This window comes from Salvelinus alpinus, chromosome 30 (genome assembly GCF_045679555.1).
Source record: "Salvelinus alpinus chromosome 30, SLU_Salpinus.1, whole genome shotgun sequence".
NCBI classification, from domain to species: Eukaryota; Metazoa; Chordata; class Actinopteri; order Salmoniformes; family Salmonidae; genus Salvelinus; species Salvelinus alpinus.
In genome coordinates this window covers 5,861,272-5,887,375 of record NC_092115.1, presented here as the reverse complement: position 1 = coordinate 5,887,375, position 26,104 = coordinate 5,861,272, and the positions used below count along the sequence as shown (strand labels likewise).

General features: G+C 45.0%; 1 protein-coding gene across 1 annotated transcript in view; it reads left to right on the top strand.

Annotated features, from left to right (window-relative positions):
- Positions 1-26,104, top strand: part of LOC139560627 (receptor-type tyrosine-protein phosphatase mu-like) — a 774,972-nt gene that overhangs the window by 405,924 nt on the left and 342,944 nt on the right. The window contains exons 9-10 of the mRNA XM_071377563.1: positions 22,078-22,386; positions 25,005-25,114. Coding sequence (XP_071233664.1) covers positions 22,078-22,386; positions 25,005-25,114 — 419 coding nt within the window. The remainder of the gene's footprint in view (positions 1-22,077; positions 22,387-25,004; positions 25,115-26,104) is intronic.

Sequence of the window (26,104 nt, the reverse complement as noted above, 5' to 3'; positions counted from 1 at the left end):
ACTACAGACAGGCTGTTCCTCATCCTATAACCCAGGTCACTACAGTCAGACTGTTCCTCATCCTATAACCCAGGTCACTACAGACAGACTGGTCCTCATCCTCATCCTATAACCCAGGTCACTACAGACAGACAGACTGTTCCTCATCCTATAACCCAGTTCACTACAGACAGACAGACTGTTCCTCATCCTATAACCCAGTTCACTACAGACAGACAGACTGTTCCTCATCCTATAACCCAGGTCACTACAGACAGACTGTTCCTCATCCTACAACCCAGTTCACTACAGACAGACTGTCCCTCATCCTATAACCCAGTTCACTACAGACAGACTGTTCCTCATCCTATAACCCAGGTCACTACAGACAGACAGACTGTTCCTCATCCTATAACCCAGGTCACTACAGACAGACTGTTCCTCATCCTATAACCCAGGTCACTACAGACAGACTGTTCCTCATCCTATAACCCAGGTCACTACAGACAGACTGTTCCTCATCCTATAACCCAGGTCACTACAGACAGGCTGTTCCTCATCCTCATCCTATAACCCAGGTCACTACAGACTGACTGTTCCTCATCCTATAACCCAGGTCACTACAGACAGACTGTTCCTCATCCTATAACCCAGTTCACCACAGACTGACTGTTCCTCACCCTATAACCCAGGTCACTACAGACAGACTCTTCCTCATCCTATAACCCAGTTCACCACAGACTGACTGTTCCTCACCCTATAACCCAGGTCACTACAGACAGACTCTTCCTCATCCTATAACCCAGTTCACTACAGACAGACTGTTCCTCATCCTATAACCCAGGTCACTACAGACAGACCTTTCCTCATCCTATAACCCAGGTCACTACAGACAGGCTGTTCCTCATCCTATAACCCAGGTCACTACAGACAGGCTGTTCCTCATCCTATAACCCAGGTCACCACAGACAGACTCTTCCTCATCCTATAACCCAGTTCACTACAGACAGACTGTTCCTCATCCTATAACCCAGGTCACTACAGACAGACTCTTCCTCATCCTATAACCCAGGTCACTACAGACAGACTCTTCCTCATCCTATAACCCAGGTCACTACAGACAGACTCTTCCTCATCCTATAACCCAGGTCACTACAGACAGGCTGTTCCTCATCCTATAACCCAGGTCACTACAGACAGACTCTTCCTCATCCTATAACCCAGGTCACTACAGACAGACTCTTCCTCATCCTATAACCCAGGTCACTACAGACAGGCTGTTCCTCATCCTATAACCCAGGTCACTACAGACAGGCTGTTCCTCATCCTATAACCCAGTTCACTACAGACAGACTCTTCCTCATCCTATAACCCAGGTCACTACAGACAGGCTGTTCCTCATCCTATAACCCAGGTCACTACAGACAGACTGTTCCTCATCCTATAACCCAGGTCACTACAGACAGACTGTTCCTCATCCTATAACCCAGGTCACTACAGACAGGCTGTTCCTCATCCTCATCCTATAACCCAGGTCACTACAGACTGACTGTTCCTCATCCTATAACCCAGTTCACTACAGACAGACTGTTCCTCATCCTATAACCCAGTTCACTACAGACAGACTCTTCCTCATCCTATAACCCAGGTCACTACAGACAGGCTGTTCCTCATCCTATAACCCAGGTCACCACAGACAGACAGTCCACATCAGACAGTCGCTGCTCCGTCATGTGATTGTCACATAGACAGAAACACACAAACCTGTTTCCTCTCCTCCACTAGAAAGGATATTAGCCTCTTCCCAGACTTTTAACAACATTATCCTTTGTCATGATTTGTCCAGTTGCAATTTGTTTTCACGCTACAGCCCAACTGTCATTTTAGCAAGTGGTTTTTTTAAATGTTTTTTTGGCGGGGGGGCGATAGCATCGTATATCACAATGTTTTATGGGTACATAATCACAATAGGTTTATATTGCCCACCACTAACACAGAAACACAAACACACAAACACACACACGCTTGTCTCCCAGTAAAGTGGGTCTGTCGTGGACATGGCCAATTTGTTTCCCTTCATCCAGGACTAATGTCTTTCTCCTGTACCCAGAGGCTGAGAGCACCAATTTACATCCTCTACACACACACACGCACGCACGCACGCACACACACACACACACACACACACACACACACACACACACACACACACACACACACACACACACACACACACACACACACACACACACACACACACACACACACACACACACACACACAGAGCTGGTAAGAGCTGAAAGCACTATTTCACCTCCCATCTCCAAGACATATCTGCATTAAGGTTGGATGTTAGGGGTAGGGGAGAGTGGGGGTTAGGGGAGAGTGGGGGTTAGGGGTGGGGGAGAGTGGGGGTTAGGGGAGAGTGGGGGTTAGGGGTAGGGGAGAGTGGGGGTTAGGGGTGGGGAGAGTGGGGGTTAGGGGTAGGGGAGAGTGGGGGTTAGGGGTGGGGGAGAGTGGGGGTTAGGGGAGAGTGGGGGTTAGGGGTAGGGGAGAGTGGGGGTTAGGGGTGGGGAGAGTGGGGGTTAGGGGTAGGGGAGAGTGGGGGTTAGGGGTGGGGGAGAGTGGGGGTTAGGGGTAGGGGAGAGTGGGGGTTAGGGGTAGGGGAGAGTGGGGGTTAGGGGTAGGGGAGAGTGGGGGTTAGGGGTAGGGGAGAGTGGGGGTTAGGGGTGGGGGAGAGTGGGGGTTAGGGGTAGGGGAGAGTGGGGGTTAGGGGTAGGGGAGAGTGGGGGTTAGGGGTAGGGGAGAGTGGGGGTTAGGGGTGGGGGAGAGTGGGGGTTAGGGGTAGGGGAGAGTGGGGGTTAGGGGTAGGGGAGAGTGGGGGTTAGGGGTAGGGGAGAGTGGGGGTTAGGGGTGGGGAGAGTGGGGGTTAGGGGTGGGGAGAGTGGGGGTTAGGGGTAGGGGAGAGTGGGGGTTAGGGGTGGGGGAGAGTGGGGGTTAGGGGTAGGGGAGAGTGGGGGTTAGGGGTGGGGAGAGTGGGGGTTAGGGGTAGGGGAGAGTGGGGGTTAGGGGTAGGGGAGAGTGGGGGTTAGGGGTAGGGGAGAGTGGGGGTTAGGGGTAGGGGAGAGTGGGGGTTAGGGGTAGGGGAGAGTGGGGGTTAGGGGTAGGGGAGAGTGGGGGTTAGGGGTAGGGGAGAGTGGGGGTTAGGGGTAGGGGAGAGTGGGGGTTAGGGGTAGGGGAGAGTGGGGGTTAGGGGTGGGGAGAGTGGGGGTTAGGGGTAGGGGAGAGTGGGGGTTAGGGGTGGGGAGAGTGGGGGTTAGGGGTAGGGAGAGTGGGGGTTAGGGGTAGGGAGAGTGGGGGTTAGGGGTAGGGGAGAGTGGGGGTTAGGGGTAGGGGAGAGTGGGGGTTAGGGGTAGGGGAGAGTGGGGGTTAGGGGTGGGGAGAATGGGGGTTAGGGGTGGGGAGAGTGGGGGTTAGGGGTAGGGGAGAGTGGGGGTTAGGGGTAGGGGAGAGTGGGGGTTAGGGGTAGGGGAGAGTGGGGGTTAGGGGTGGGGAGAGTGGGGGTTAGGGGTAGGGAGAGTGGGGGTTAGGGGTAGGGAGAGTGGGGGTTAGGGGTAGGGAGAGTGGGGGTTAGGGGTAGGGGAGAGTGGGGGTTAGGGGTAGGGGAGAGTGGGGGTTAGGGGTAGGGGAGAGTGGGGGTTAGGGGTAGGGAGAGTGGGGGTTAGGGGTGGGGAGGCCAGTGAAAACAACAATTTCTAGAGCAGCCGGTTAAATTGTGCATAATAAAAAATTAAACAAAGATAAATACGTGAATATTGTAAAAATCTGCATGTTTTCCTCGTTTAAATTACAATATGGAATAATTTTTTGCCGTATGTATTTTATATTAAAGTACTTTCCTTGACGTAGACGGTTTGTGTTACCACATGACACAAGCTGACGTTTTCAACACGTCACATTGGTGGAAATGTTTTATAAAAAATACACATTATTACCAGATTATGTGTGATTTTCAAGCTTCATTTTAAACGGGAGGTGAAGCCTCATTTCCCCTCCTCTCTCTCAAGCACTATTGATTTCAATGTGATAATAGATTGATCAGTGATTGACAAAACAGTGTGTTTCTCTTTCTGTCCTGGTGACCCCTGTATCAAAATGCAACATTACAAAATGTAGCCTACCGAGGAGGTTGTCCTCTAACCAGTCATGTAAAAACAGCTCCAGCTAAAAGGTTTTCAGGGACTAAATCAGCTTTCATATTGTTGATAGATTGTAGCTTCCATCAATGTAATTGTCTGCATCATTTCCAATCCTCCCGTATATTTAAAAAATATATATATATACAGTACAAGTCAAACAGTTTGGAAACAGTCAGTCAGCCAGCCAGTTAGTCAGTCAGTCAGCCAGCCAGCCAGCTAGTCAGCCAACCAACCAGTCAGTCAGTCAGCCAGCCAGTCAGTCAGTCAGCCAGTCAATTCAAGGGTTTTTCTTTTCTTTTTACTATTTTCTACATTGTATAATAATATTGAAGACATCAAAACTACGAAATAACACATATGGAATAATGTAGTAACCAAAAAAAGTGTTAAACAAATCAAAATATATTTGAGATTTGAGATTATTCATAGTAGCCACCCTTTGCCTTGATGACAGCTTTGCACACTCTTGGCATTCTCTCAACCAGCTTCATGAGGTAGTCACCTGGAATGCATTTCAATTAACAGGTGTTCCCTTGTTAAAAGTTAATTTGTTGAATTTCTTTCCTTCTTAATGCGTTTGAGCCAATCAGTTGTGTTGTGACAAAGTAGGGGTGGTATACAGAAGATATTCCTATTTGGTAAGGTAGGCTAGGTGGTCCAAGAAATGTAAGTGAGGTATGAAGACAATACAATGATCAGAGGTTCTGTGAATGTATTTGATCATTTGATCATTGCTTGTACGCGATTGAGAAAAACTGTAAAGTCCTGTTTCCAGTACTTAGGGTGTTTTTCATGAAATTCATTACTTTGGTTCTGTTTGCTGGAGCGTTTGTGAGAAGTCTAAAGAAAACGTTTTTGCTTTCACAAGATCAGAAAAATAACAGCTTCAGGGTGCGATTAGCAAGGACCCCCCCCCCCCTTTTCTACATGAGATTAGCAAGGACCCCCCCCCCCCTCCCTTTTCTACATGAGATTAGCAAGGACCCCCCCCCCCTCCCTTTTCTACATGAGATTAGCAAGGACCCCCCCCCTCCCCTTTTCTACATGAGATTAGCAAGGACCCCCCCCCTCCCCTTTTCTACATGAGATTAGCAAGGACCCCCCCCCCTCCCCTTTTCTACATGAGATTAGCAAGGACCCCCCCCCTCCCCTTTTCTACATGAGATTAGCAAGGACCCCCCCCCTCCCCTTTTCTACATGAGATTAGCAAGGACCCCCCCCCCCCCTTTTCTACATGAGATTAGCAAGGACCCCCCCCCCCCTCCCTTTTCTACATGAGATTAGCAAGGACCCCCCCCCCTCCCCTTTTCTACATGAGATTAGCAAGGACCCCCCCCCTCCCCTTTTCTACATGAGATTAGCAAGGACCCCCCCCCCCTCCCCTTTTCTACATGAGATTAGCAAGGACCCCCCCCCTCCCCTTTTCTACATGAGATTAGCAAGGACCCCCCCCCCTCCCCTTTTCTACATGAGATTAGCAAGGACCCCCCCCCTCCCCTTTTCTACATGAGATTAGCAAGGACCCCCCCCCCCCTCCCTTTTCTACATGAGATTAGCAAGGACCCCCCCCCCCTCCCCTTTTCTACATGAGATTAGCAAGGACCCCCCCCCTCCCCTTTTCTACATGAGATTAGCAAGGACCCCCCCCCCTCCCCTTTTCTACATGAGATTAGCAAGGACCCCCCCCCCTCCCCTTTTCTACATGAGATTAGCAAGGACCCCCCCCCCCCTCCCCTTTTCTACATGAGATTAGCAAGTACCCCCCCCCTCCCCTTTTCTACATGAGATTAGCAAGGACCCCCCCCCTCCCCTTTTCTACATGAGATTAGCAAGGACCCCCTTCCTCCCCTTTTCTACATGAGATTAGCAAGGACCCCCCCCTCCCCTTTTCTACATGAGATTAGCAAGGACCCCCCCCCCTCCCCTTTTCTACATGAGATTAGCAAGGACCCCCCCCCCCCTCCCCTTTTCTACATGAGATTAGCAAGGACCCCCCCCCCTCCCCTTTTCTACATGAGATTAGCAAGGACCCCCCCCCTCCCCTTTTCTACATGAGATTAGCAAGGACCCCCCCCCTCCCCTTTTCTACATGAGATTAGCAAGGACCCCCCCCCCCTCCCCTTTTCTACATGAGATTAGCAAGGACCCCCCCCCCCCCTCCCCTTTTCTACATGAGATTAGCAAGGACCCCCCCCCTCCCCTTTTCTACATGAGATTAGCAAGGACCCCCCCCCCCTCCCCTTTTCTACATGAGATTAGCAAGGACCCCCCCCCTCCCCTTTTCTACATGAGATTAGCGACCTTGTTTACAAACGGGCATCACAAAAGTTTCACGCGACTCGTGCGGCCGTGTCACAATACCTGATACTCCTGGATCTTAGACCCACTGCTCACGCAGGTCTGGGATTCGTTTTCATCCAGGATTAGTTTACATTTCACACATGCTTTATGGCGCAGATCAGGGTACCAAATGTTCCAGAGTCCAGATCGCAAGGGGATATGTGAAAAGGCCCCTAGGCTACCTCTCCGCAATACAGCCTCTCAATATTTGATGGGTTTGTGAGCTCAGTAAAATGATATTGTGGTTTAAGGAGATTGCCAACCCTGTTGTTTTGTGTTGTGATTTGTGTGCCTGGGGTGTTTCTATGACGATAACAAGCCTCTCACAGCTCGGTGTACTAAACCAGTCTCTCACTACAGGGTAATGTAATATAATGTAAGGTAATGCAATGTAATGTAAGGCATTGTAAGGTAATGTATTGTAATTTAATGTAAGGGAAGGTACGGTAAGGTCATGTAAGGTAATGGTATGTATTGTAATGTATTGTAAGGAAATGTAATGAAAGTTAATGTAATGCATTGTAAGGTATTGTTATGTAATGCATTGTAAGGTATTGTTATGTAATGCATTGTAAGGTAATGTAAGGTAATGTATGGATTGTAATGTATTGTAAGGTATTGTAGTATAATGTATTGTAAGGTATTGTATTGTAATGTATTGTGATGTAATGTAGTGTAAGGTAATGTAAGGTAATGTAAGGTAATGTAGGGCAATTCATTGTAATGTAAGGTTATGTAAGGTAAGGCAATGCATTGTAATGTAATGTAATGTAAGGTAAGGCAATGCAATGTAATGTAAGGTTATGTGAGGTAATGTAAGGTAATGTAAAGCAATGTATTATAATGTAAGGTTATGTGAGGTAAGGCAATGCATTGTAATGTAATGTAAGGTAATGTAAGGCAATTCATTGTAATGTAATGTTATGTGAGATAATGTAAGGTAATGATTTCCAATGCAATGTAAGGTAATGTAAGGTAATGCATTGTAATGTAAGGTTATGTGAGGTAATTTAAGGTAATGTAAGGTAATGCAATGTAATGTAAATGTGTGTGAGGTAATGTAATGTAATGTAATACATTGTAATGCGAGGTAAGGTAATGTAAGGTAATGTAAGGCAACACAATGTAATGTAAGGTTTTGTGAGGTAATGTAATGTAATGTGAGGTAATATAATGTAAGATAATGTAAGGTAATGTAAGGCATAGTAATGTAATGTTATGTGAGATAATGTAAGGTAATGATTTCCAATGCAATGTAAGGTTATGTGAGGTAATGTAATGTAATGTGAGGTTATGTGAGGTAATATAATGTAAGATAATGTAAGGTAATGTAAGGTTTTGTGAGGTAATGTAAGGTTTTGTAAATGTAATGTAATGTAAGGTTTTGTAAGGTAATGTAAGGTATACGGTCACAGTTGACTGGTGTAATAGTTTCTCCACTTCTTCAGCTGTCACTCATACACACCTTCAGTGGATGACTCCCAAATGGCACCCTATTCCCTATGTGGACCCTGGTCTAAAGTAGTGCACTACATAGGGAATAGTGTCAAAAGTAGTGCACTACATATGGAATAGGGTCTAAAGTAGTGCACTACATAGGGAATAGGGTCTAAAGTAGTGCACTACATATGGAATAGGGTCTAAAGTAGTGCACTACATAGGGAATAGGGTCTAAAGTAGTGCACTACATATGGAATAGGGTCTAAAGTAGTGCACTACATATGGAATAGGTTCTAAAGTAGTGCACTACATAGGGAATAGGGTCTAAAGTAGTGCACTACATAGGGAATAGGGTCTAAAGTAGTGCACTACATAGGGAATAGGGTGCTCAGACAGTCTCAATGACCGTAGTAAAATGGTTGCCTCCCTTTTTCTCCTCCCTACAACACCCAGTGATTTATAGAGGCTATCAGCCCTTGAACGCAGCCCCTTCATTTCAGATGAAGGTGTGTGTGTGAGCTTGTATTACTACCCTTGTGGGTACTGCAAATCACTCAACATCCCCACAAGGAGAGTAAAACAAGGAACATTCTCCCTCGTGGGGACATTTCCCACATCGCCATGAGGACAAGGGCTGTTTTAAGCTTGGTTTAAGGTTAAGGTTAGAATAAGGGTTTTGTTTAGGGGTTAAGAAAAATAGGATTTTGAATGGAAATACATTTTAGGTCCCCACAAAGATAGTAAAACATATGTGGTGTGTTTGTTTGGTTTTACTATCCTTTTGGGGACCAGAAGTCTTCACAAGGATATTAAATCAAGGACAATTCGGACAGGTCGCCATTTTAGGCTTAGGGGCTAGGTTACAATTAAGGTTAGGGGTTAGGTTACAATTAAGGTGACGTGTTAGGTTACAATTAAGGTTAGGGGTTAGGGTTTGGGGTTAAGGTTAGGGTTAAAGGTTAGGGTTTGGGGTTAAGGTTAGGGTTAAAGGTTAGGGTTTGGGGTTAGGTTAGGGTTTGGGGTTAAGGTTAGGGTTAAAGGTTAGGTTAAGAGTTATGGAAAATAAGAGTTTGAATAGGAATCAATTTGGTCCCCACAAGAATAGTAAAACACGTGTGTGTGTGTTCAATGCAGCCTCTTCATTTCAGATTACGCTGGTGGGAGGATGAGGAAGGAGGCGGGTGGGAGGATGAGGAAGGAGGCGGGTGGGAGGATGAGGAAGGAGGCGGGTGTTTTACCTGTTCTTCAAACCTCGCCAGCCTCTGAAGTACATGACACTCCTTGTTGACCGGGGGTGTCAAACTCATTCCACAGAGGGCCAAGTGTCTCCGGGTTTTAGTTGTTTCCTTTCAATTAAGACCTAGACAACCAGGTGAGGGGAATTCCTTACCAATTAGTGAGCTTAATTCATCAATTAATAAGTACAGAAGGAGGAGGGAAAACTCGCAGACACTCGGCCCACCGTGGAATGAGTTTGACACGTGATGTGAACAGTGGAGGTCATTTTATGAGTCATGGGTGAATGAGTTGTTATTGGGCACCGGTCCACGAGGCTTGATGATGTGCCGGCTGGTGGTTTCAGTTTAGGAAGCTGTGACTGTCAAACGTCTTGACAAATGGCAAGTATCATGGCGATTCATTGTACTTTTTTTTAACGTTAGCCCCATTTGTATTAGATCCAATAGGAAACCCTTGATATGCATTAGAGCCATTGGCATATAATTGGTAGAACCAATATAACTAATCTTCTCTTCAACTCTCTCTTTTACCCTAATGAACCTAAACAATTACTATCATCCCTACATTTATCATTATTGTTTTATTTTTCAAATTTTTGTTCAAGCATAGCTTCATGCCAAGGTCTCTCCTTCTGTTGGTTAAGGCTGGAGATGAGGAAAGATAGAGAGGAGGAGGAAGAGGATTGAGGAGAAGATAAGAGGACAGTAGGAGAGCAACAGAGGAGAGGAGAGGAAGAGAGGAGGAGCGGAAGAGAGGAGAGTAGGAGAGGTGAGGAAGAGAGGAGAGGAAGAAAGGTGAGTAGAGGAGAGGCGAGCGAGAGAGGTGTAGGAGAGGACGAGAGGTGAGGAGAGGATGAGAGTGGAGGAGAGGATGAGAGGTGATGAGAGGAGGAGAGGTGAGGAGAAGAAGAGAGGAGAGGTGAGGAGAAGAGGAGAGGAAGAGAGGTGAGGAGAGTGTGAGGACAGGAGGAGAAGTGAGGAGAGGATGAGAGGTGAGGAGAGGAGAGGATGAGAGGTGATGAGAGGAGGAGAGGAAGAGAGGTGAGGAGAGGAGAGGAAGAGAGGTGAGGAGAGTAAAGGATGAGAGGTGAGGAGAGGAAAAGAGGAGAGGAAAAGAGGTGAGGAAGAGAAGTGAGGAGAGGAGAGGATGAGAGGTGAGGAGAGGAGGAGAGGAAGAGAGGTGAGGAGAGGAGGAGAGGAAGAGAGGTGAGGAGAGGAAGAGAGGTGAGGAGAGGAGAGGAAGAGAGGTGAGGAGAGGAGGAGAGGAAGAGAGCTGGGGAGAGGAGAGGAAGAGAGGTGAGAAGAGGATGAGAGGTGAGGAGAGGAGAGGAAGAGAGGTGAGGAGAGGAAGAGAGGTGAGGAGAGTAGGAGAGGAAGAGAGGTGAGGAGAGGAGGAGCGGAAGAGAGGTGAGGAGAGGAGAGGAAGAGAGGTGAGGAGAGGAGGAGAGGAAGAGCGGTGAGGAGAGGAGGAGAGGAAGAGAGGTGAGGAGAGGATGAGAGGTGAGGAGAGGAGGAGAGGAAGAGAGGTGAGGAAGAGAGATGAGGAGAGGAGAGGAAGAGAGGTGAGGAGAGGAGAAGATGAGAGGTGAGGAGGAGAGGAGAGGAGAGGAGAGGAGAGGATGAGAGGTGAGGAGGAGAGGATAGGAAGAGAGGAGAGGAGGAGATAGTATATGAAAAGAGCAGTGGACATTATCTCTCCAATGCAAAGATGAGTGTGACATTCTCCATGAACGCTCCTCCAGAAATGAGACTTTGCTTGTATCCCAAAAGTGCACCCTATATAGTGCACTATAGTGCATAGGGCTCTGGTCAAAAGTAGTGCACTATATAGGGAATAGAATATAATTTGGGCCACATACTCTCCTTGCCAGCCACCCAGTCGCTGCTTCTTGAAATTCATACTTTAGTGCATTTGTCTCTTTGAGAGCTTTTGGTCTAATTTGATTTGTGTGCCTGGCAACCCTGCCATTCTCTGGGCCTGCAGTGTAACAATTCCCCACTACAGTGCGGCCAAGAGATAGTTCCGCAAATAGAGGGTTTTAAAGTATATTTTCTGAATGGCTATAGTGACTTAAAGAAGAGGGGCCCTATTTGTCCCTGTGTGTGTGTGTGTGTGTGTTTGTGTGTGTGTGTGTGTGTGTGTGTGTGTGTGTGTGTGTGTGTGTGTGTGTGTGTGTGTGTGTGTGTGTGTGTGTGTGTGTGTGTGTGTGTGTGTGCAAAATGCTTGCCGCACTGGTTATAGTCAGACACATTCTAATTTAGCTACCTAGCTAGCTAACAAACAATCTCCTCATCATTAATGCAAGCACATGGCATGAATGATAGATATGCACCGATGGTCTTGTTTTTTGAAAATTGCATATTTCGGGAAAAACAGTGTAATTTTTGTATCAAGGATGAGTCCGTGTTCACTTTGGCACCATTTTCGCACATAAGTAGCACAGATTGGTAGCTAGCTAGGCTAGCTACCTTGCTGGCTAGATAGGCTAACTACCTTGCTGGCTAGATAGGCTAACTACCTTGCTGGCTAGATAGGCTAACTACCTTGCCGGCTAGATAGGCTAACTACCTTGCCGGCTAGATAGGCTAACTACCTTGCCGGCTAGATAGGCTAACTACCTTGCTATCTAGATAGGCTAACTACCTTGCTATCTAGATAGGCTAACTACCTTGCTATCTAGATAGGCTAACTACCTTGCTATCTACATAGGCTAACTACCTTGCTATCTAGATAGGCTAACTACCTTGCTATCTAGATAGGCTAACTACCTTGCTATCTAGATAGGCTAACTACCTTGCTATCTAGATAGGCTAACTACCTTGCTATCTAGATAGACTAACTACCTTGCTGGCTAGATAGGCTAACTACCTTGCTGGCTACATAGGCTAACTACCTTGCTGGCTAGATAGGCTAGCTACCTTGCTGGCTAGATAGGCTAACTACCTTGCTGGCTAGATAGGCTAACTACCTTGCTGGCTAGATAGGCTAACTACCTTGCCGGCTAGATAGGCTAACTACCTTGCCGGCTAGATAGGCTAACTACCTTGCCGGCTAGATAGGCTAACTACCTTGCTATCTAGATAGGCTAACTACCTTGCTATCTAGATAGGCTAACTACCTTGCTATCTAGATAGGCTAACTACCTTGCTATCTACATAGGCTAACTACCTTGCTATCTAGATAGGCTAACTACCTTGCTATCTAGATAGGCTAACTACCTTGCTATCTAGATAGGCTAACTACCTTGCTATCTAGATAGGCTAACTACCTTGCTGGCTAGATAGGCTAACTACCTTGCTGGCTAGATAGGCTAACTACCTTGCTGGCTACATAGGCTAACTACCTTGCTGGCTACATAGGCTAACTACCTTGCTGGCTAGATAGAGCCTCACTACATTGCTCACTAGCTAGCCAGCAAATGTTAACTAAGTGAGCATATGATGAGGACAGGGCTGCTTGCTTGGTGTTTTTGATTATTTACCTTTTGACATGCGCTGTCGCTACTCACTGTCAAACCATCAAACCAACTCACTCTTACGTCGTGACTCAGGGGCTGAACGATGTTCAATGAGCAGCTTGTAGAGCACCATGTTCAGGCAACCGTTATTATATATATTTTTTTAATGACCTCAAATGAGCAGATGTATTTGTTCATTCTATGTATATCATATCGGTGCTTTGATTTTTTTTGGGGGGGGGGAGTTTGATACTCATATGTCTGTGCAAGGCTAATATCTGCCGACAATTATCGGTCAACCAATGTATCGTTCGGGCTCTAATATGTACCCATTGTTTCTTTAAGAATTCACTTGATTCTTGAACAATATAACTTGTAAATGTCTCATGAGCTTAGTTCAACTGTCGTAACCCCATCAGAACCCAGAATATAAACCTGTTTTACTACAATGTTTATAAACAATGTAAATGTAAACAAACACATGGTTAAAACTATATATTTTTTTATTATGGATAGTCACCCTTTGCATCCATAGCTTTGTCAATGAATTTCCGTGGCTACATTTCTCCAGCCCCGTCCCTCTGAAACAGGGGCGGGGAGTTGGCTTTGTTATTGTTTCTACTGTTGATAGCCGCTTTAAAATATTTAAAAAACGATATCATTTTGATGAAAAAATTACTCGTCGTCAATCTTTGTCATTCCTATCACACAATAATGTATTACCTTGTGGAAATTAAGACAAGGCCTTATCTTATTTCTTTATGATGCAGTCAAGTGTCTACATTTTGAATAAGATCTGCATACATTTTGACAAACTTTTTTCTTAAATCCACGAATCTACTTGAGATCACTTCTTTCATTATGATTTGTATGTTTCAAATGGAGAAACCAAAACATTCTCACATTTTAAAAGTCATATCAAAGGACATGTCACGCCTTGGGACATGTCACGCCTTGGGACATGTCACACCATGGGACATGTCACACCTTGGGACATGTCACGCCGAGGGACATGTCACACCATGGGACATGTCACACCGAAGGACATGTCACACCATGGGACATGTCACACCGAAGGACATGTCACACCGAAGGACATGTCACACCATGGGACATGTCACACCGAAGGACATGTCACGCCGAAGGACATGTCACACCATGGGACATGTCACACCGAAGGACATGTCACACCGAAGGACATGTCACACCATGGGACATGTCACACCGAAGGACATGTCACACCGAAGGACATGTCACACCATGGGACATGTCACACCGAAGGACATGTCACACCGAAGGACATGTCACACCATGGGACATGTCACACCGAAGGACATGTCACACCGAAGGACATGTCACACCGAAGGACATGTCACACCATGGGACATGTCACACCGAAGGACATGTCACACCGAAGGACATGTCACACCATGGGACATGTCACACCATGGGACATGTCACACCGAAGGACATGTCACACCGAAGGACATGTCACACCATGGGACATGTCACACCGAAGGACATGTCACACCGAAGGACATGTCACACCATGGGACATGTCACACCGAAGGACATGTCACGCCGAAGGACATGTCACACCATGGGACATGTCACACCGAAGGACATGTCACACCGAAGGACATGTCACACCATGGGACATGTCACACCGAAGGACATGTCACACCGAAGGACATGTCACACCATGGGACATATCACACCGAAGGACATGTCACACCGAAGGACATGTCACACCATGGGACATGTCACACCGAAGGACATGTCACACCGAAGGACATGTCACACCGAAGGACATGTCACACCATGGGACATGTCACACCGAAGGACATGTCACACCGAAGGACATGTCACACCGAAGGACATGTCACACCATGGGACATGTCACACCGAAGGACATGTCACACCGAAGGACATGTCACACCGAAGGACATGTCACACCGAAGGACATGTCACACCATGGGATGAAAGAAAAGGAGCCGGATTTTTGATTTAAAAAGTATAAAATATTAAAAAACAATATTAAATACTTAAAATAAGAACGTTTCTCCATTAAACAACATTGTGCTGTAAAATGTTAGCGGCGTAGATTCAATCGGTGACGTCACTCACTCTGAGACCTTGAAGTAGCCCTCTACAAGGGCTGTGGCTTTTGTGGAACGATACCTAACGATGCTTCGATGCTGTTGTTAACTTGTTGTTAATCTGTGCGGGGGGGGGGGTTATGGCCCCTCAACAAGCATCCTGAGGGTCAGTAGACCTCAAGGGTACTTATTTTCACATCAGAGTTTATCCTGTACACAAGGCATAGACTACGAATATCTCACCTTACCATTCGGTCTGTGCCCGGACCCATGGACATTCATTACGTGTACCAAAGCTGCCCTAGCCCTCCCATACATCAACTGGTTGATCTGCAGAGCACACAGCCCAGCTGTTGTCGCACCTGCTCGCTGTGGGCTTCAGGATAAATTGTGCCGTAAACTCGCTTTTACCGACTCAGCAGAAAATCTATGAATTGTCTCTGGTCTTTGTAACCTGTTGTGCAGCCCTCGTCGAGGAGAGAGCGAAAGATTTCGCCACTGCCTCTGTGTTTCGCCTGGCAACATCACAAATACTAGATATACTAGATATACTAGATATACTAGATAGTAGATATACTAGATACTAGATATACTAGATATACTAGATACTAGATATACTAGATATACTAGATATACTAGATATACTAGATATACTAGATACTAGATATACTAGATATACTAGATACTAGATATACTAGATATACTAGATACTAGATATACTAGATATACTAGATATACTAGATACTAGATCTGTCACATACTAGATATACTAGATACTAGATCGGTCACATACTAGATGTTTGTCTGATGCGTCTTTGGCTAATGGCCTCCGTGATTGTGTTAGTCCATGGTTGTGTTAGTCCATGATTGTGGTAGTCTGTGATTGTGGTAGTCTGTGATTGTGGTAGTCTGTGATTGTGGTAGTCTGTGATTATGGTAGCACATGATTGTGGTAGTCTGTGATTGTGGTAGTACATGATTGTGGTAGTCTGTGATTATGGTAGTACATGATTGTGGTAGTCTGTGATTGTGGTAGCACATGATTGTGGTAGTCTGTGATTATGGTAGTACATGATTGTGGTAGTCTGTGATTGTGGTAGCACATGATTGTGGTAGTCTGTGATTGTGGTAGCACATGATTGTGGTAGTCTGTGATTATGGTAGTACATGATTGTGGTAGTCTGTGATTGTGGTAGTCTGTGATTGTGGTAGTATGGGATTGTGGTAGTCCATGATTGTGGTAGTCCATGATTGTGGTAGTCTGGGATTGTGGTAGTCTGTGATTGTGGTAGTCTGGGATTGTGGTAGTCTGTGATTGTGGTCGTCCGTGATTGTGGTAGTCTGTGATTGTGGTAGTCCATGATTGTGGTAGTCCATGATTGTGGTAGTCTGTGATTGTGGTATTCCAAGATTGTGGTAGTCCGTGATTGTGGTATTATGTGATTGTGGTAGTCTGTGATTGTGGTAGTATATGATTGTGGTAGTATGTGATTGTGGTAGTCTGGGATTGTGGTAGTCTGTGATTGTGGTAGTCATTGATTGTGGTAGTCTGTGATTGTGGTAGTCTGTGATTGTGGTAGTCTGTGATTGTGGTAGTCTGTGATTGTGGTAGTCCGTGATTGTGGTAGTATGTGATTGTGGTAGTCTGTGATTGTGGTAGTCCGTGATTGTGGTAGTATGTGATTGTGGTAGTCTGTGATTGTGGTAGTCTGTGATTGTGGTAGTATGTGATTGTGGTAGTCTGGGATTGTGGTAGTATGTGATTGTGGTAGTCTGTGATTGTGGTAGTCTGTGATTGTGGTAGTCTGTGATTGTGGTAGTCCGTGATTGTGGTACTATGTGATTGTGGTAGTCTGTGATTGTGGTAGTATGTGATTGTGGTAGTCTGTGATTGTGGTAGGCTGTGATTGTGGTAGTCCATGATTGTGGTAGTCCGTGATTGTGGTAGTCTGTGATTGTGGTAGTATGTGATTGTGGTAGTCTGGGATTGTGGTAGTCTGTGATTGTGGTTGTCCATGATTGTGATAGTCTCGCTTGGCCTCCTCCTCATGAAAGACTTCCAGCGTTGTGTGACCTCACTTAAACCCATCTCTCCAACGGCACTACAGCGAGAAAGATCTTGTTACGGAGCGATCAGCGAACATCTGTTGTCTCTCAGAGCAACACATGTGCCAGGCAGACTAAATTCAAGTGCGGATTTTACCGTCGCTGGGGAACCCCCGACCGAGGGAGTGGCGACTTCCTCTCAAAGTCGTCGAGGAGGGGACGTTACGGCAGAGCTGCCGTCTATCTGTACGTATCGCAGGACAATGCGCGTTGTCGCCTGTTCCACAATGTCCCTCTGGGCGCTGGCCTAATAGTTGTCAGACGTGCTTCTGATCCCGCACTCTGGACAGAGTGGAAGCGGATGTTACTATTCAATTCAATTCAAGGGGCTTTATTGGCATGGGAAACATATGTTAACATTGCCAAAGCAAGTGAAGTAGATAATATACAAAAGTGAAATAAACAATAAAAATTAACAGTAAACATAACACATACAGAAGTTTCAAAAGAATAAAGACATTACAAATTGCATATTATATATATATATACAGTGTTGTAACGATGTACAAATGGTTAAAGTACAAAATGGAAGAAAAAATAACATAAATATGGGTTGTATTTACAATGGTGTTTGTTCTTCACTGGTTGACCTTTTCTTGTGGCAACAGGTCACACATCTTGCTGCTGTGATGTCACACTGTGGAATTTCACCCAGTAGATATGGGAGTTTTATTAAAACCGGGTTTGTTTTTGAATTCTTTGTGGATCTGTGTAATCTGAGGGAAATATGTGTCTCTAATATGGTCATACATTGGGCAGGAGGTTAGGAAGTGCAGCTCAGTTTCCATCTCATTTTGTGGGCAGTGTGCACATAGCCTGTCTTCTATTGAGAGGCAGGTCTGCCTACGGCGGCCTTTCTCAATAGCAAGGTTATGCTCACTGAGTCTGTACATAGTCAAAGCTTTCCTTTACTATCCTCTTTAATAAGAGAACCAGGGTTACCGGGCTGTAGTGGAGCGGTGCCGTGAGTTTCAAGTTCCTTGTTGTCCACATCACCAACAAACTATATTGGTCCAAACACACCAAGACAGTTATGAAGAGGGCATGACAATGCCCTTTCCCTCTCAGGAGGCTGAAAAGATTTGACATGGGTCCCCAGATCCTCAAAAAGTTATACAGCTGCACCATCGAGAGGATCCTGACTTGTTGCATCACCGCCTGGTATTTATTTTTTACTTCAGTTTATTTAGTAAATATTTTCTTAACTCTATTTCTTGAACTGCATTGTTCGTTAAGGGCTTGTAAGTAAGCATTTCACGGTAAGGTCTACACCTGTTGTATTCAGCGCATGTGACAAATACAATTTTATATAATTTTATTTGACATACCCGTAACCCGTAGATTTGTGTTTGCACAATTTTTTACAGTGTATAGTACAGAATGATATATTTTGATGCTTTCAGAAGTCATGTAAGTTTACCAAGAAGATACTGAAAACAAGATATTACAGAGTTGAAGAAAACCAGTAACCTTTATGATGTTGATTAAAACGTTGGGGAAGCTTCATCCTTCCAGGAACCACTTGATTTGTAGAACATCTCATTCGTCCTTTGCCGTTATACTTTCCTGTGCTCTCCTTGTATTAGTTGGGAGTCTGAATCTTTACTTCCTAGCCACACACACACACACACGCATATGCACTCACGAACACACACACACACACACACACACACACACACACACACACACACACACACACACACACACACACACACACACACACACACACACACACACACACACACACTGTCACATTCTGACCTTAGTTCCTTTTTTATGTCTTTATTTTAGTTTGGTCAGGGCGTGTTGTTGTTTTTCTATGTTTTGTTCTATACGTTATATTTCTATGTGTTTGGCCTAGTATGGTTCTCAATCAGAGGCAGGTGTCAGTCGTTGTCTCTGATTGGGAGCCATATTTAGGTAGCCTGTTTTCTATTGTGTTTTGTGGGTGATTTTTTCCTGTGTTAGTGTTTGCACCATACGGGACTGTTTTGGTTTTCATTTACTCTCTTGTTCTTTTGTATTTTGTATTCATTCTCGATTAAATTATATTATGGATACGTACCACGCTGCATTTTGGTCCTCCTCTCCTTCCACCAACGAAAGCTGTTACACACACACACACACACACCCCGCCTCTGTCTTCAGTCAGCTGATGGGTCTGCTCTTCTTTGTCTCTGGTCCTTTATATTTCCCTACCTTCACCACTCCCTTCGTCTTCTCTACTAAAGCACAGGAGAGATGGAGAGATCACATCACTCTACTCCTCTTCTCATCTCTCAAAGTGTTGTTCCATCATTCATTTAACAGCAGCCTGTCTTGTCTCTTTGTTTGTTTCACCTCTCTCTCTCTCTCTCTCTCTCTCTCTCTCTCTCTCTCTCTCTCTCTCTCTCTCTCTCTCTCTCTCTCTCTCTCTCTCTCTCTCTCTCTCTCTCTCTCTCTCTCTCTCTCTCTCTCTCTCTCTCTCTCTCTCTCTCTTTGGTCATCAGCCAAATCTAATTGAATTGAAATCAAACACTGTTGAGTTGAACAGTACATTTTATAGCAATCGTCACATATTTTGTATGCTCTTGTGGCTCCATTGATACTTGATTGACATTTTTGTGGCGTCCCGACTAGAAACAGAATACGAGAGTCCAGTCCTCTCCCTAGTCTCCTCTCCTCAAGACCTCTCCCTAGTCTCCTCTCCTCAAGTCCTCTCCCTAGTCTCCTCTCCTCCAGTCCTCTCCCTAGTCTCCTCTCCTCCAGTCCTCTCCCTAGTCTCCTCTCCTCCAGTCCTCTCCCTAGTCTCCTCTCCTCCAGTCCTCTCCCTAGTCTCCTCTCCTCCAGTCCTCTCCCTAGTCTCCTCTCCTCCAGTCCTCTCCCTAGTCTCCTCTCCTCCAGTCCTCTCCCTAGTCTCCTCTCCTCAAGTCCTCTCCCTAGTCTCCTCTCCTCAAGTCCTCTCCCTAGTCTCCTCTCCTCAAGTCCTCTCCCTAGTCTCCTCTCCTCCAGTCCTCTCCCTAGTCTCCTCTCCTCAAGTCCTCTCCCTAGTCTCCTCTCCTCCAGTCCTCTCCCTAGTCTCCTCTCCTCCAGTCCTCGCCCTAGTCTCCTCTCCTCCAGTCCTCTCCCTAGTCTCCTCTCCTCAAGTCCTCTCCCTAGTCTCCTCTCCTCCAGTCCTCTCCCTAGTCTCCTCTCCTCTAGTCCTCGCCCTAGTCTCCTCTCCTCCAGTCCTCTCCCTAGTTTCCTCTCCTCCAGTCCTCTCCCTAGTCTCCTCTCCTCTAGTTCTCGCCCTAGTCTCCTCTCCTCCAGTCCTCTCCCTAGTTTCCTCTCCTCCAGACCTCTCCCTAGTCTCCTCTCCTCCAGTCCTCTCCCTAGTCTCCTCTCCTCCAGGCCTCGCCCTAGTCTCCTCTCCTCCAGTCCTCTCCCTAGTCTCCTCTCCTCCAGTCCTCTCCCTAGTCTCCTCTCCTCCAGTCCTCTCCCTAGGAACTGTTGGTGTCTCCTGGAGAAGGATCAATTGAGCCCTGGCACCAGCTAATAGGTGCTAAAGTGTTGTAGAAATGGACTGAAGCTTTAACATGGAAGGGAAATGGATCCCATTACCTTGAGCTATGGCTGCTAGTCTGCTCGCCTCCTGTAGGAGAGAGGGGGAAGAGAGAGGGACAATGAGAGGAGGGAGATGAGAGAAAGGAGGGTAGAGATGAGAGGGAGGGGAAGAGAGCAAGAACAAGAGAGAGAAAGAGAGGGGGGGGGGAGAGCAGAGATAGAGAAATACCCAGAAATAGGAAAGGGATGATATTTACTATACAGAGAGACTATCACCAGTATGTCTGGAGGGATGATATGTCCTATACAGAGAGACTATCACCAGTATGTCTGGAGGGATGATATGTCCTATACAGAGAGACTATCACCAGTATGTCTGGAGGGATGATATGTCCTATACAGAGATACTATCACCAGTATGTCTGGAGGGATGATATGTCCTATACAGAGAGACTATCACCAGTATGTCTGGAGGGATGATATGTCCCATACAGAGAGACTATCACCAGTATGTCTGTAGGGATGATATGTCCCATACAGAGATACTATCACCAGTAGGTTTGGAGGGATGATATGTCCCATACAGAGAGACTATCACCAGTATGTCTGGAGGGATGATATGTCCTATACAGAGAGACTATTACCAGTATGTCTGGAGGGATGATATGTCCTATACAGAGATATTATAACCAGTATGTCTGGAGGGATGATATGTCCTATACAGAGAGACTATCACCAGTATGTCTGGAGGGATGATATGTCCTATACAGAGAGACTATCACCAGTAGGTCTTGAGGGATGATATGTCCCATACAGAGAGACTATCACCAGTATGTTTGGAGGGATGATATGTCCTATACAGAGAGACTATCACCAGTATGTCTGGAGGGATGATATGTCCCATACAGAGAGACTATCACCAGTATGTCTGTAGGGATGATATGTCCCATACAGAGAGACTATCACCAGTATGTCTGGAGGGATGATATGTCCCATACAGAGAGACTATCACCAGTATGTCTGGAGGGATGATATGTCCTATACAGAGATAATATCACCAGTATGTCTGGAGGGATGATATGTCCCATACAGAGAGACTATCACTAGTATGTCTGGAGGGATGATATGTCCTATACAGAGATAATATCACCAGTATGTCTGGAGGGATGATATGTCCCATACAGAGATACTATCACCAGTAGGTCTGGAGGGATGATATGTCCCATACAGAGAGACTATCACCAGTATGTCTGGAGGGATGATATGTCCTATACAGAGATAATATCACCAGTATGTCTGGAGGGATGATATGTCCCATACAGAGAGACTATCACCAGTATGTCTGGAGGGATGATATGTCCCATACAGAGATACTATCACCAGTATGTCTGGAGGGATGATATGGGCTTTGCTTGTTAAAACAAAGGTTACGTAAAAAAAAATACATGGTTTTCTTCCACCACAGATCCCATGTAATATACACAATTTGTTTAGGATAATCACACACCAACACACACACACACACACACACACACACACACACACACACACACACACACACACACACACACACACACACACACACACACACACACACACACACACACACACACACACACACACACACACACACACATTCCTAATGAGATCCTCATTCTTATTTATCGTTTATATATATATTTTATCTCCCCCACAGAGCCAATCCACGGTCCCAGTCAACTAGAAGTCGTTGACGTCCAATCTAAACAAGTCACTGTTCGCTGGGAGCCTTTCGGCTACAACGTCACGCGTTGCCATAGCTACAACCTGACGGTGCAGTACCGGTCCCGAGTGGCGGGGAAGGACGAGACCCGGGAGGAGGTGTGTTACGACACCCTGGGTCGCGACCCCCAGCACACCATCCACAACCTGACCCCCTACACCAACCTGTCAGTTAAACTGGTCCTCAAGAACCCAGAGGGGGTCAAAGAGAGCACAGAGATGGAGCTACAGACGGATGAAGATGGTGAGTGTTATAATACCTTAGAATGGTTATAACATGTTTGTGAAGGGTTATGAAGGTGTATAAAGGTGTTAAAGAACACAGAGGGGGTCAAAGAATGCCCAAAAATGGAGCTACAGACAAACAGGGACAGCGCAATCAAGTGTTCTTTTGAGATTTAGCTGCAGACCGATTATCATGTCTTATGTAATATAAAGTGTTGATGAGTCTTAAAGGGATACTTCATGTATTGTAATATAAAGTGTTGATGAGTCTTAAAGGGATACTTCATGTATTGTAATATAAAGTGTTGATGAGTCTTAAAGGGATACTTCATGTATTGTAATATAAAGTGTTGATGAGTCTTAAAGGGATACTTCATGTATTGTAATATAAAGTGTTGATGAGTCTTAAAGGGATACTTCATGTATTGTAATATAAAGTGTTGATGAGTCTTAAAGGGATACTTCATGTATTGTAATATAAAGTGTTGATGAGTCTTAAAGGGATACTTCATGTATTGTAATATAAAGTGTTGATGAGTCTTAAAGGGATACTTCATGTATTGTAATATAAAGTGTTGATGAGTCTTAAAGGGATACTTCATGTATTGTAATATAAAGTGTTGATGAGTCTTAAAGGGATACTTCATGTATTGTAATATAAAGTGTTGATGAGTCTTAAAGGGATACTTCATGTATTGTAATATAAAGTGTTGATGAGTCTTAAAGGGATACTTCATGTATTGTAATATAAAGTGTTGATGAGTCTTAAAGGGAAACTTCATGTATTGTAATATAAAGTGTTGATGAGTCTTAAAGGGATACTTCATGTATTGTAATATAAAGTGTTGATGAGTCTTAAAGGGATACTTCAGGATGTTGACAATGAGGCCCTTCATCTACTTCCCCAGAGTCAGAGGAACTCATGGATACAATTTCTATGTCTCTGTGTCCAGTATGAAGGATGTTAGGTATTTTCGCGAGCCAATGCTAACGAGTGACTAGATGTCTATGGGTATCATTAATATTTCTCACTCCGATTATATTTCCTCACATTTCTTTACCTTGTATCACTCCAGTGGTCCATTACATGTCAGTCTAAACACTGACTAGACCTGTCTAAAGACTGACTAGACCTGTCTAAAGACTGACTAGACCTGTCTAAAGACTGACTAGACCTGTCTAAATTCTGACTAGACCTGTCTAAACACTGACTAGACCTGTCTAAAGACTGACTAGACCTGTCTAAAGACTGACTAGACCTGTCTAAAGACTGACTAGACCTGTCTAAAGACTGACTAGACCTGTCTAAAGACTGACTAGACCTGTCTAAATTCTGACTAGACCTGTCTAAACACTGACTAGACCTGTCTAAAGACTGACTAGACCTGTCTAAAGACTGACTAGACCTGTCTAAAGACTGACTAGACCTGTCTAAACTCTGACTAGACCTGTCTAAAGACTAAAGACTGACTAGACCTGTCTAAACTCTGACTAGACCTGTCTAAAGACTAAATACTGACTAGACCTGTCTAAACTCTGACTAGACCTGTCTAAAGACTGACTAGACCTGTCTAAAGACTAAAGACTGACTAGACCTGTCTAATCTCTGACTAGACCTGTATAAAGACTGACTAGACCTGTCTAAAGACTGACAAGACCTGTCTAAAGACTGACTAGACCTGTCTAAAGATTAAAGACTGACTAGACCTGTCTAAACTCTGACTAGACCTGTATAAAGACTGACTAGACCTGTATAAAGACTGACTAGACCTGTCTAAACTCTGACTAGACCTGTCTAAAGACTGACTAGACCTGTCTAAAGACTGACTAGATGTCTCAAAGTCCCAGGAATACACTGAGGTATTATCAAATTAACTAACTAAAGTCTCAGGGAAAGGAATTTAGTCTTTTTTTCATCCAATTTGTTTACTTAAATCCAATAAAATGGTGAAATGTTTTGTAGAATTCACGTCAGTGACAACTCAAAGTAGACGTTGAAACAACGTCTGTGTCACGTGAGATGGTGGTAACGACACACTTAGAGAACGTTCTTTCTACATGCTTGTTAGGGAAATACCGATGTATCTGGTACGGTCATCGTAATGCTTAAATTACATCGCAATTAGTGGAACGAATTAGTGAATCAGAATCCGACCGCTTCCGTAAACGCAGGCTATCTGTAATGAAGCTTTGTGTTTCTCATGTGTTTGTTCTGGTCCTGTCCCCCTCAGTACCTGGAGCGGTCCCTCTGGAGCAGGGACGGGCAACTGGCGGGCCGCGGGCCCGTTGAGAGTTAGAATTATAGAAACACAAGGTGTAATTTCAAAATGTGTTTGTGTTGATCAGCAGTCACTCAATTAGCCCATGCCAGGAAATTCTTTGGGATTGGTAAGTCGAGCGGCCAGATATCTAAACGTTTAGTAAGCGTGGTCGAATTACTGCAAACATTTGCCTCTACCCTATGACAAAATGAGTAGAAGAGCATGAAATTAGACCCACGAGCCACTGCTCACTGCTTTTTTGTGGCCCCAACCCCCCATCAAAGTTGCCCATCCCTGCTCTGGAGTCCATCCAGGGCAGTGTCTATAAGGAGGGATGTGTTTCCCATGTGTTTGTTTCTGGTCCTGTCCCCCTCAGTACCTGGAGCGGTCCCTCTGGAGTCCATCCAGGGCAGTGCTTATGAAGAGAAGATGATCCTGAAATGGAGAGAACCAGCCCAGACCTACGGAATCATCACTCAGTACGAGGTGAAACGACGGATTCATTGGTTTTTAATTCATTAGATGACGGCAAATATTGCATCCTTGAAATAAAAACACACAACACGTTTCTTCTTTTCCCTCATGTCTTGTGGTACTGTGAAGATTCTCCTCGATTCAGTTTGTTATGCACGTTGCTTGGAGAACGAGTTTGTCCGTGAATACTGCCCAAATGTGCCTAATTTGTTTATTAATAACTTTTTCATGTTCAAAATTGTGCACTCTCCTCAAACAATAGCATGGTATTCTTTCACTGTAATAGCTACTGTAAATTGGACAGTGCAGTTAGATTAACAATAATTTAAGCTTTCTGCCCATATCAGATACAACCTCATGCTAATCGCATTAGCCTACGTTAGCTAAACCGTCCCATGGAAGGGACACCGATCCCGAAAAGTTTTAATAACTCTATATATTATGTCCATACTATAGGTTAACTCTGTCAATATATATATTGTGTCCTTACTATCGGTTAACTCTCTATATATATCATGTCCATACTATAGGTTAACTCTGTTTATATATATATCATGTCCAAACTATAGGTTAACTCTCTATATATATCATGTCCATACTATAGGTTAACTCTGTCAATATATATATCATAGTTGTGTTGTTGTGTTGTCTAGTAGTTATGTTGAGATAATAACGTTAGCTAGACCTACTAGTAGTTCTGTTGTGATAATAACGTTAGCTAGACCTACTAGTAGACGAGTTACGTTCTGTCTCCTAGAGATGAACGTACTTTGGTGCGAAAAGTGCAAATCAATCACAGAACAACAGCAAAGGACCTTGTGAAGATGCTGGAGGAAACAGTTACAAAAAGTATCTATATCCACAGTAAAATGAGTCCTATATCAACATAACCTGAAAGGCCGCTCAACATGGAAGAAGCCACTGCTCCAAAACCGCCATAAAAAAAGCCAGACTACAGTTTGCAACTGCTCATGGGGAAAAAGATTGTACTTTTTGGAGAAA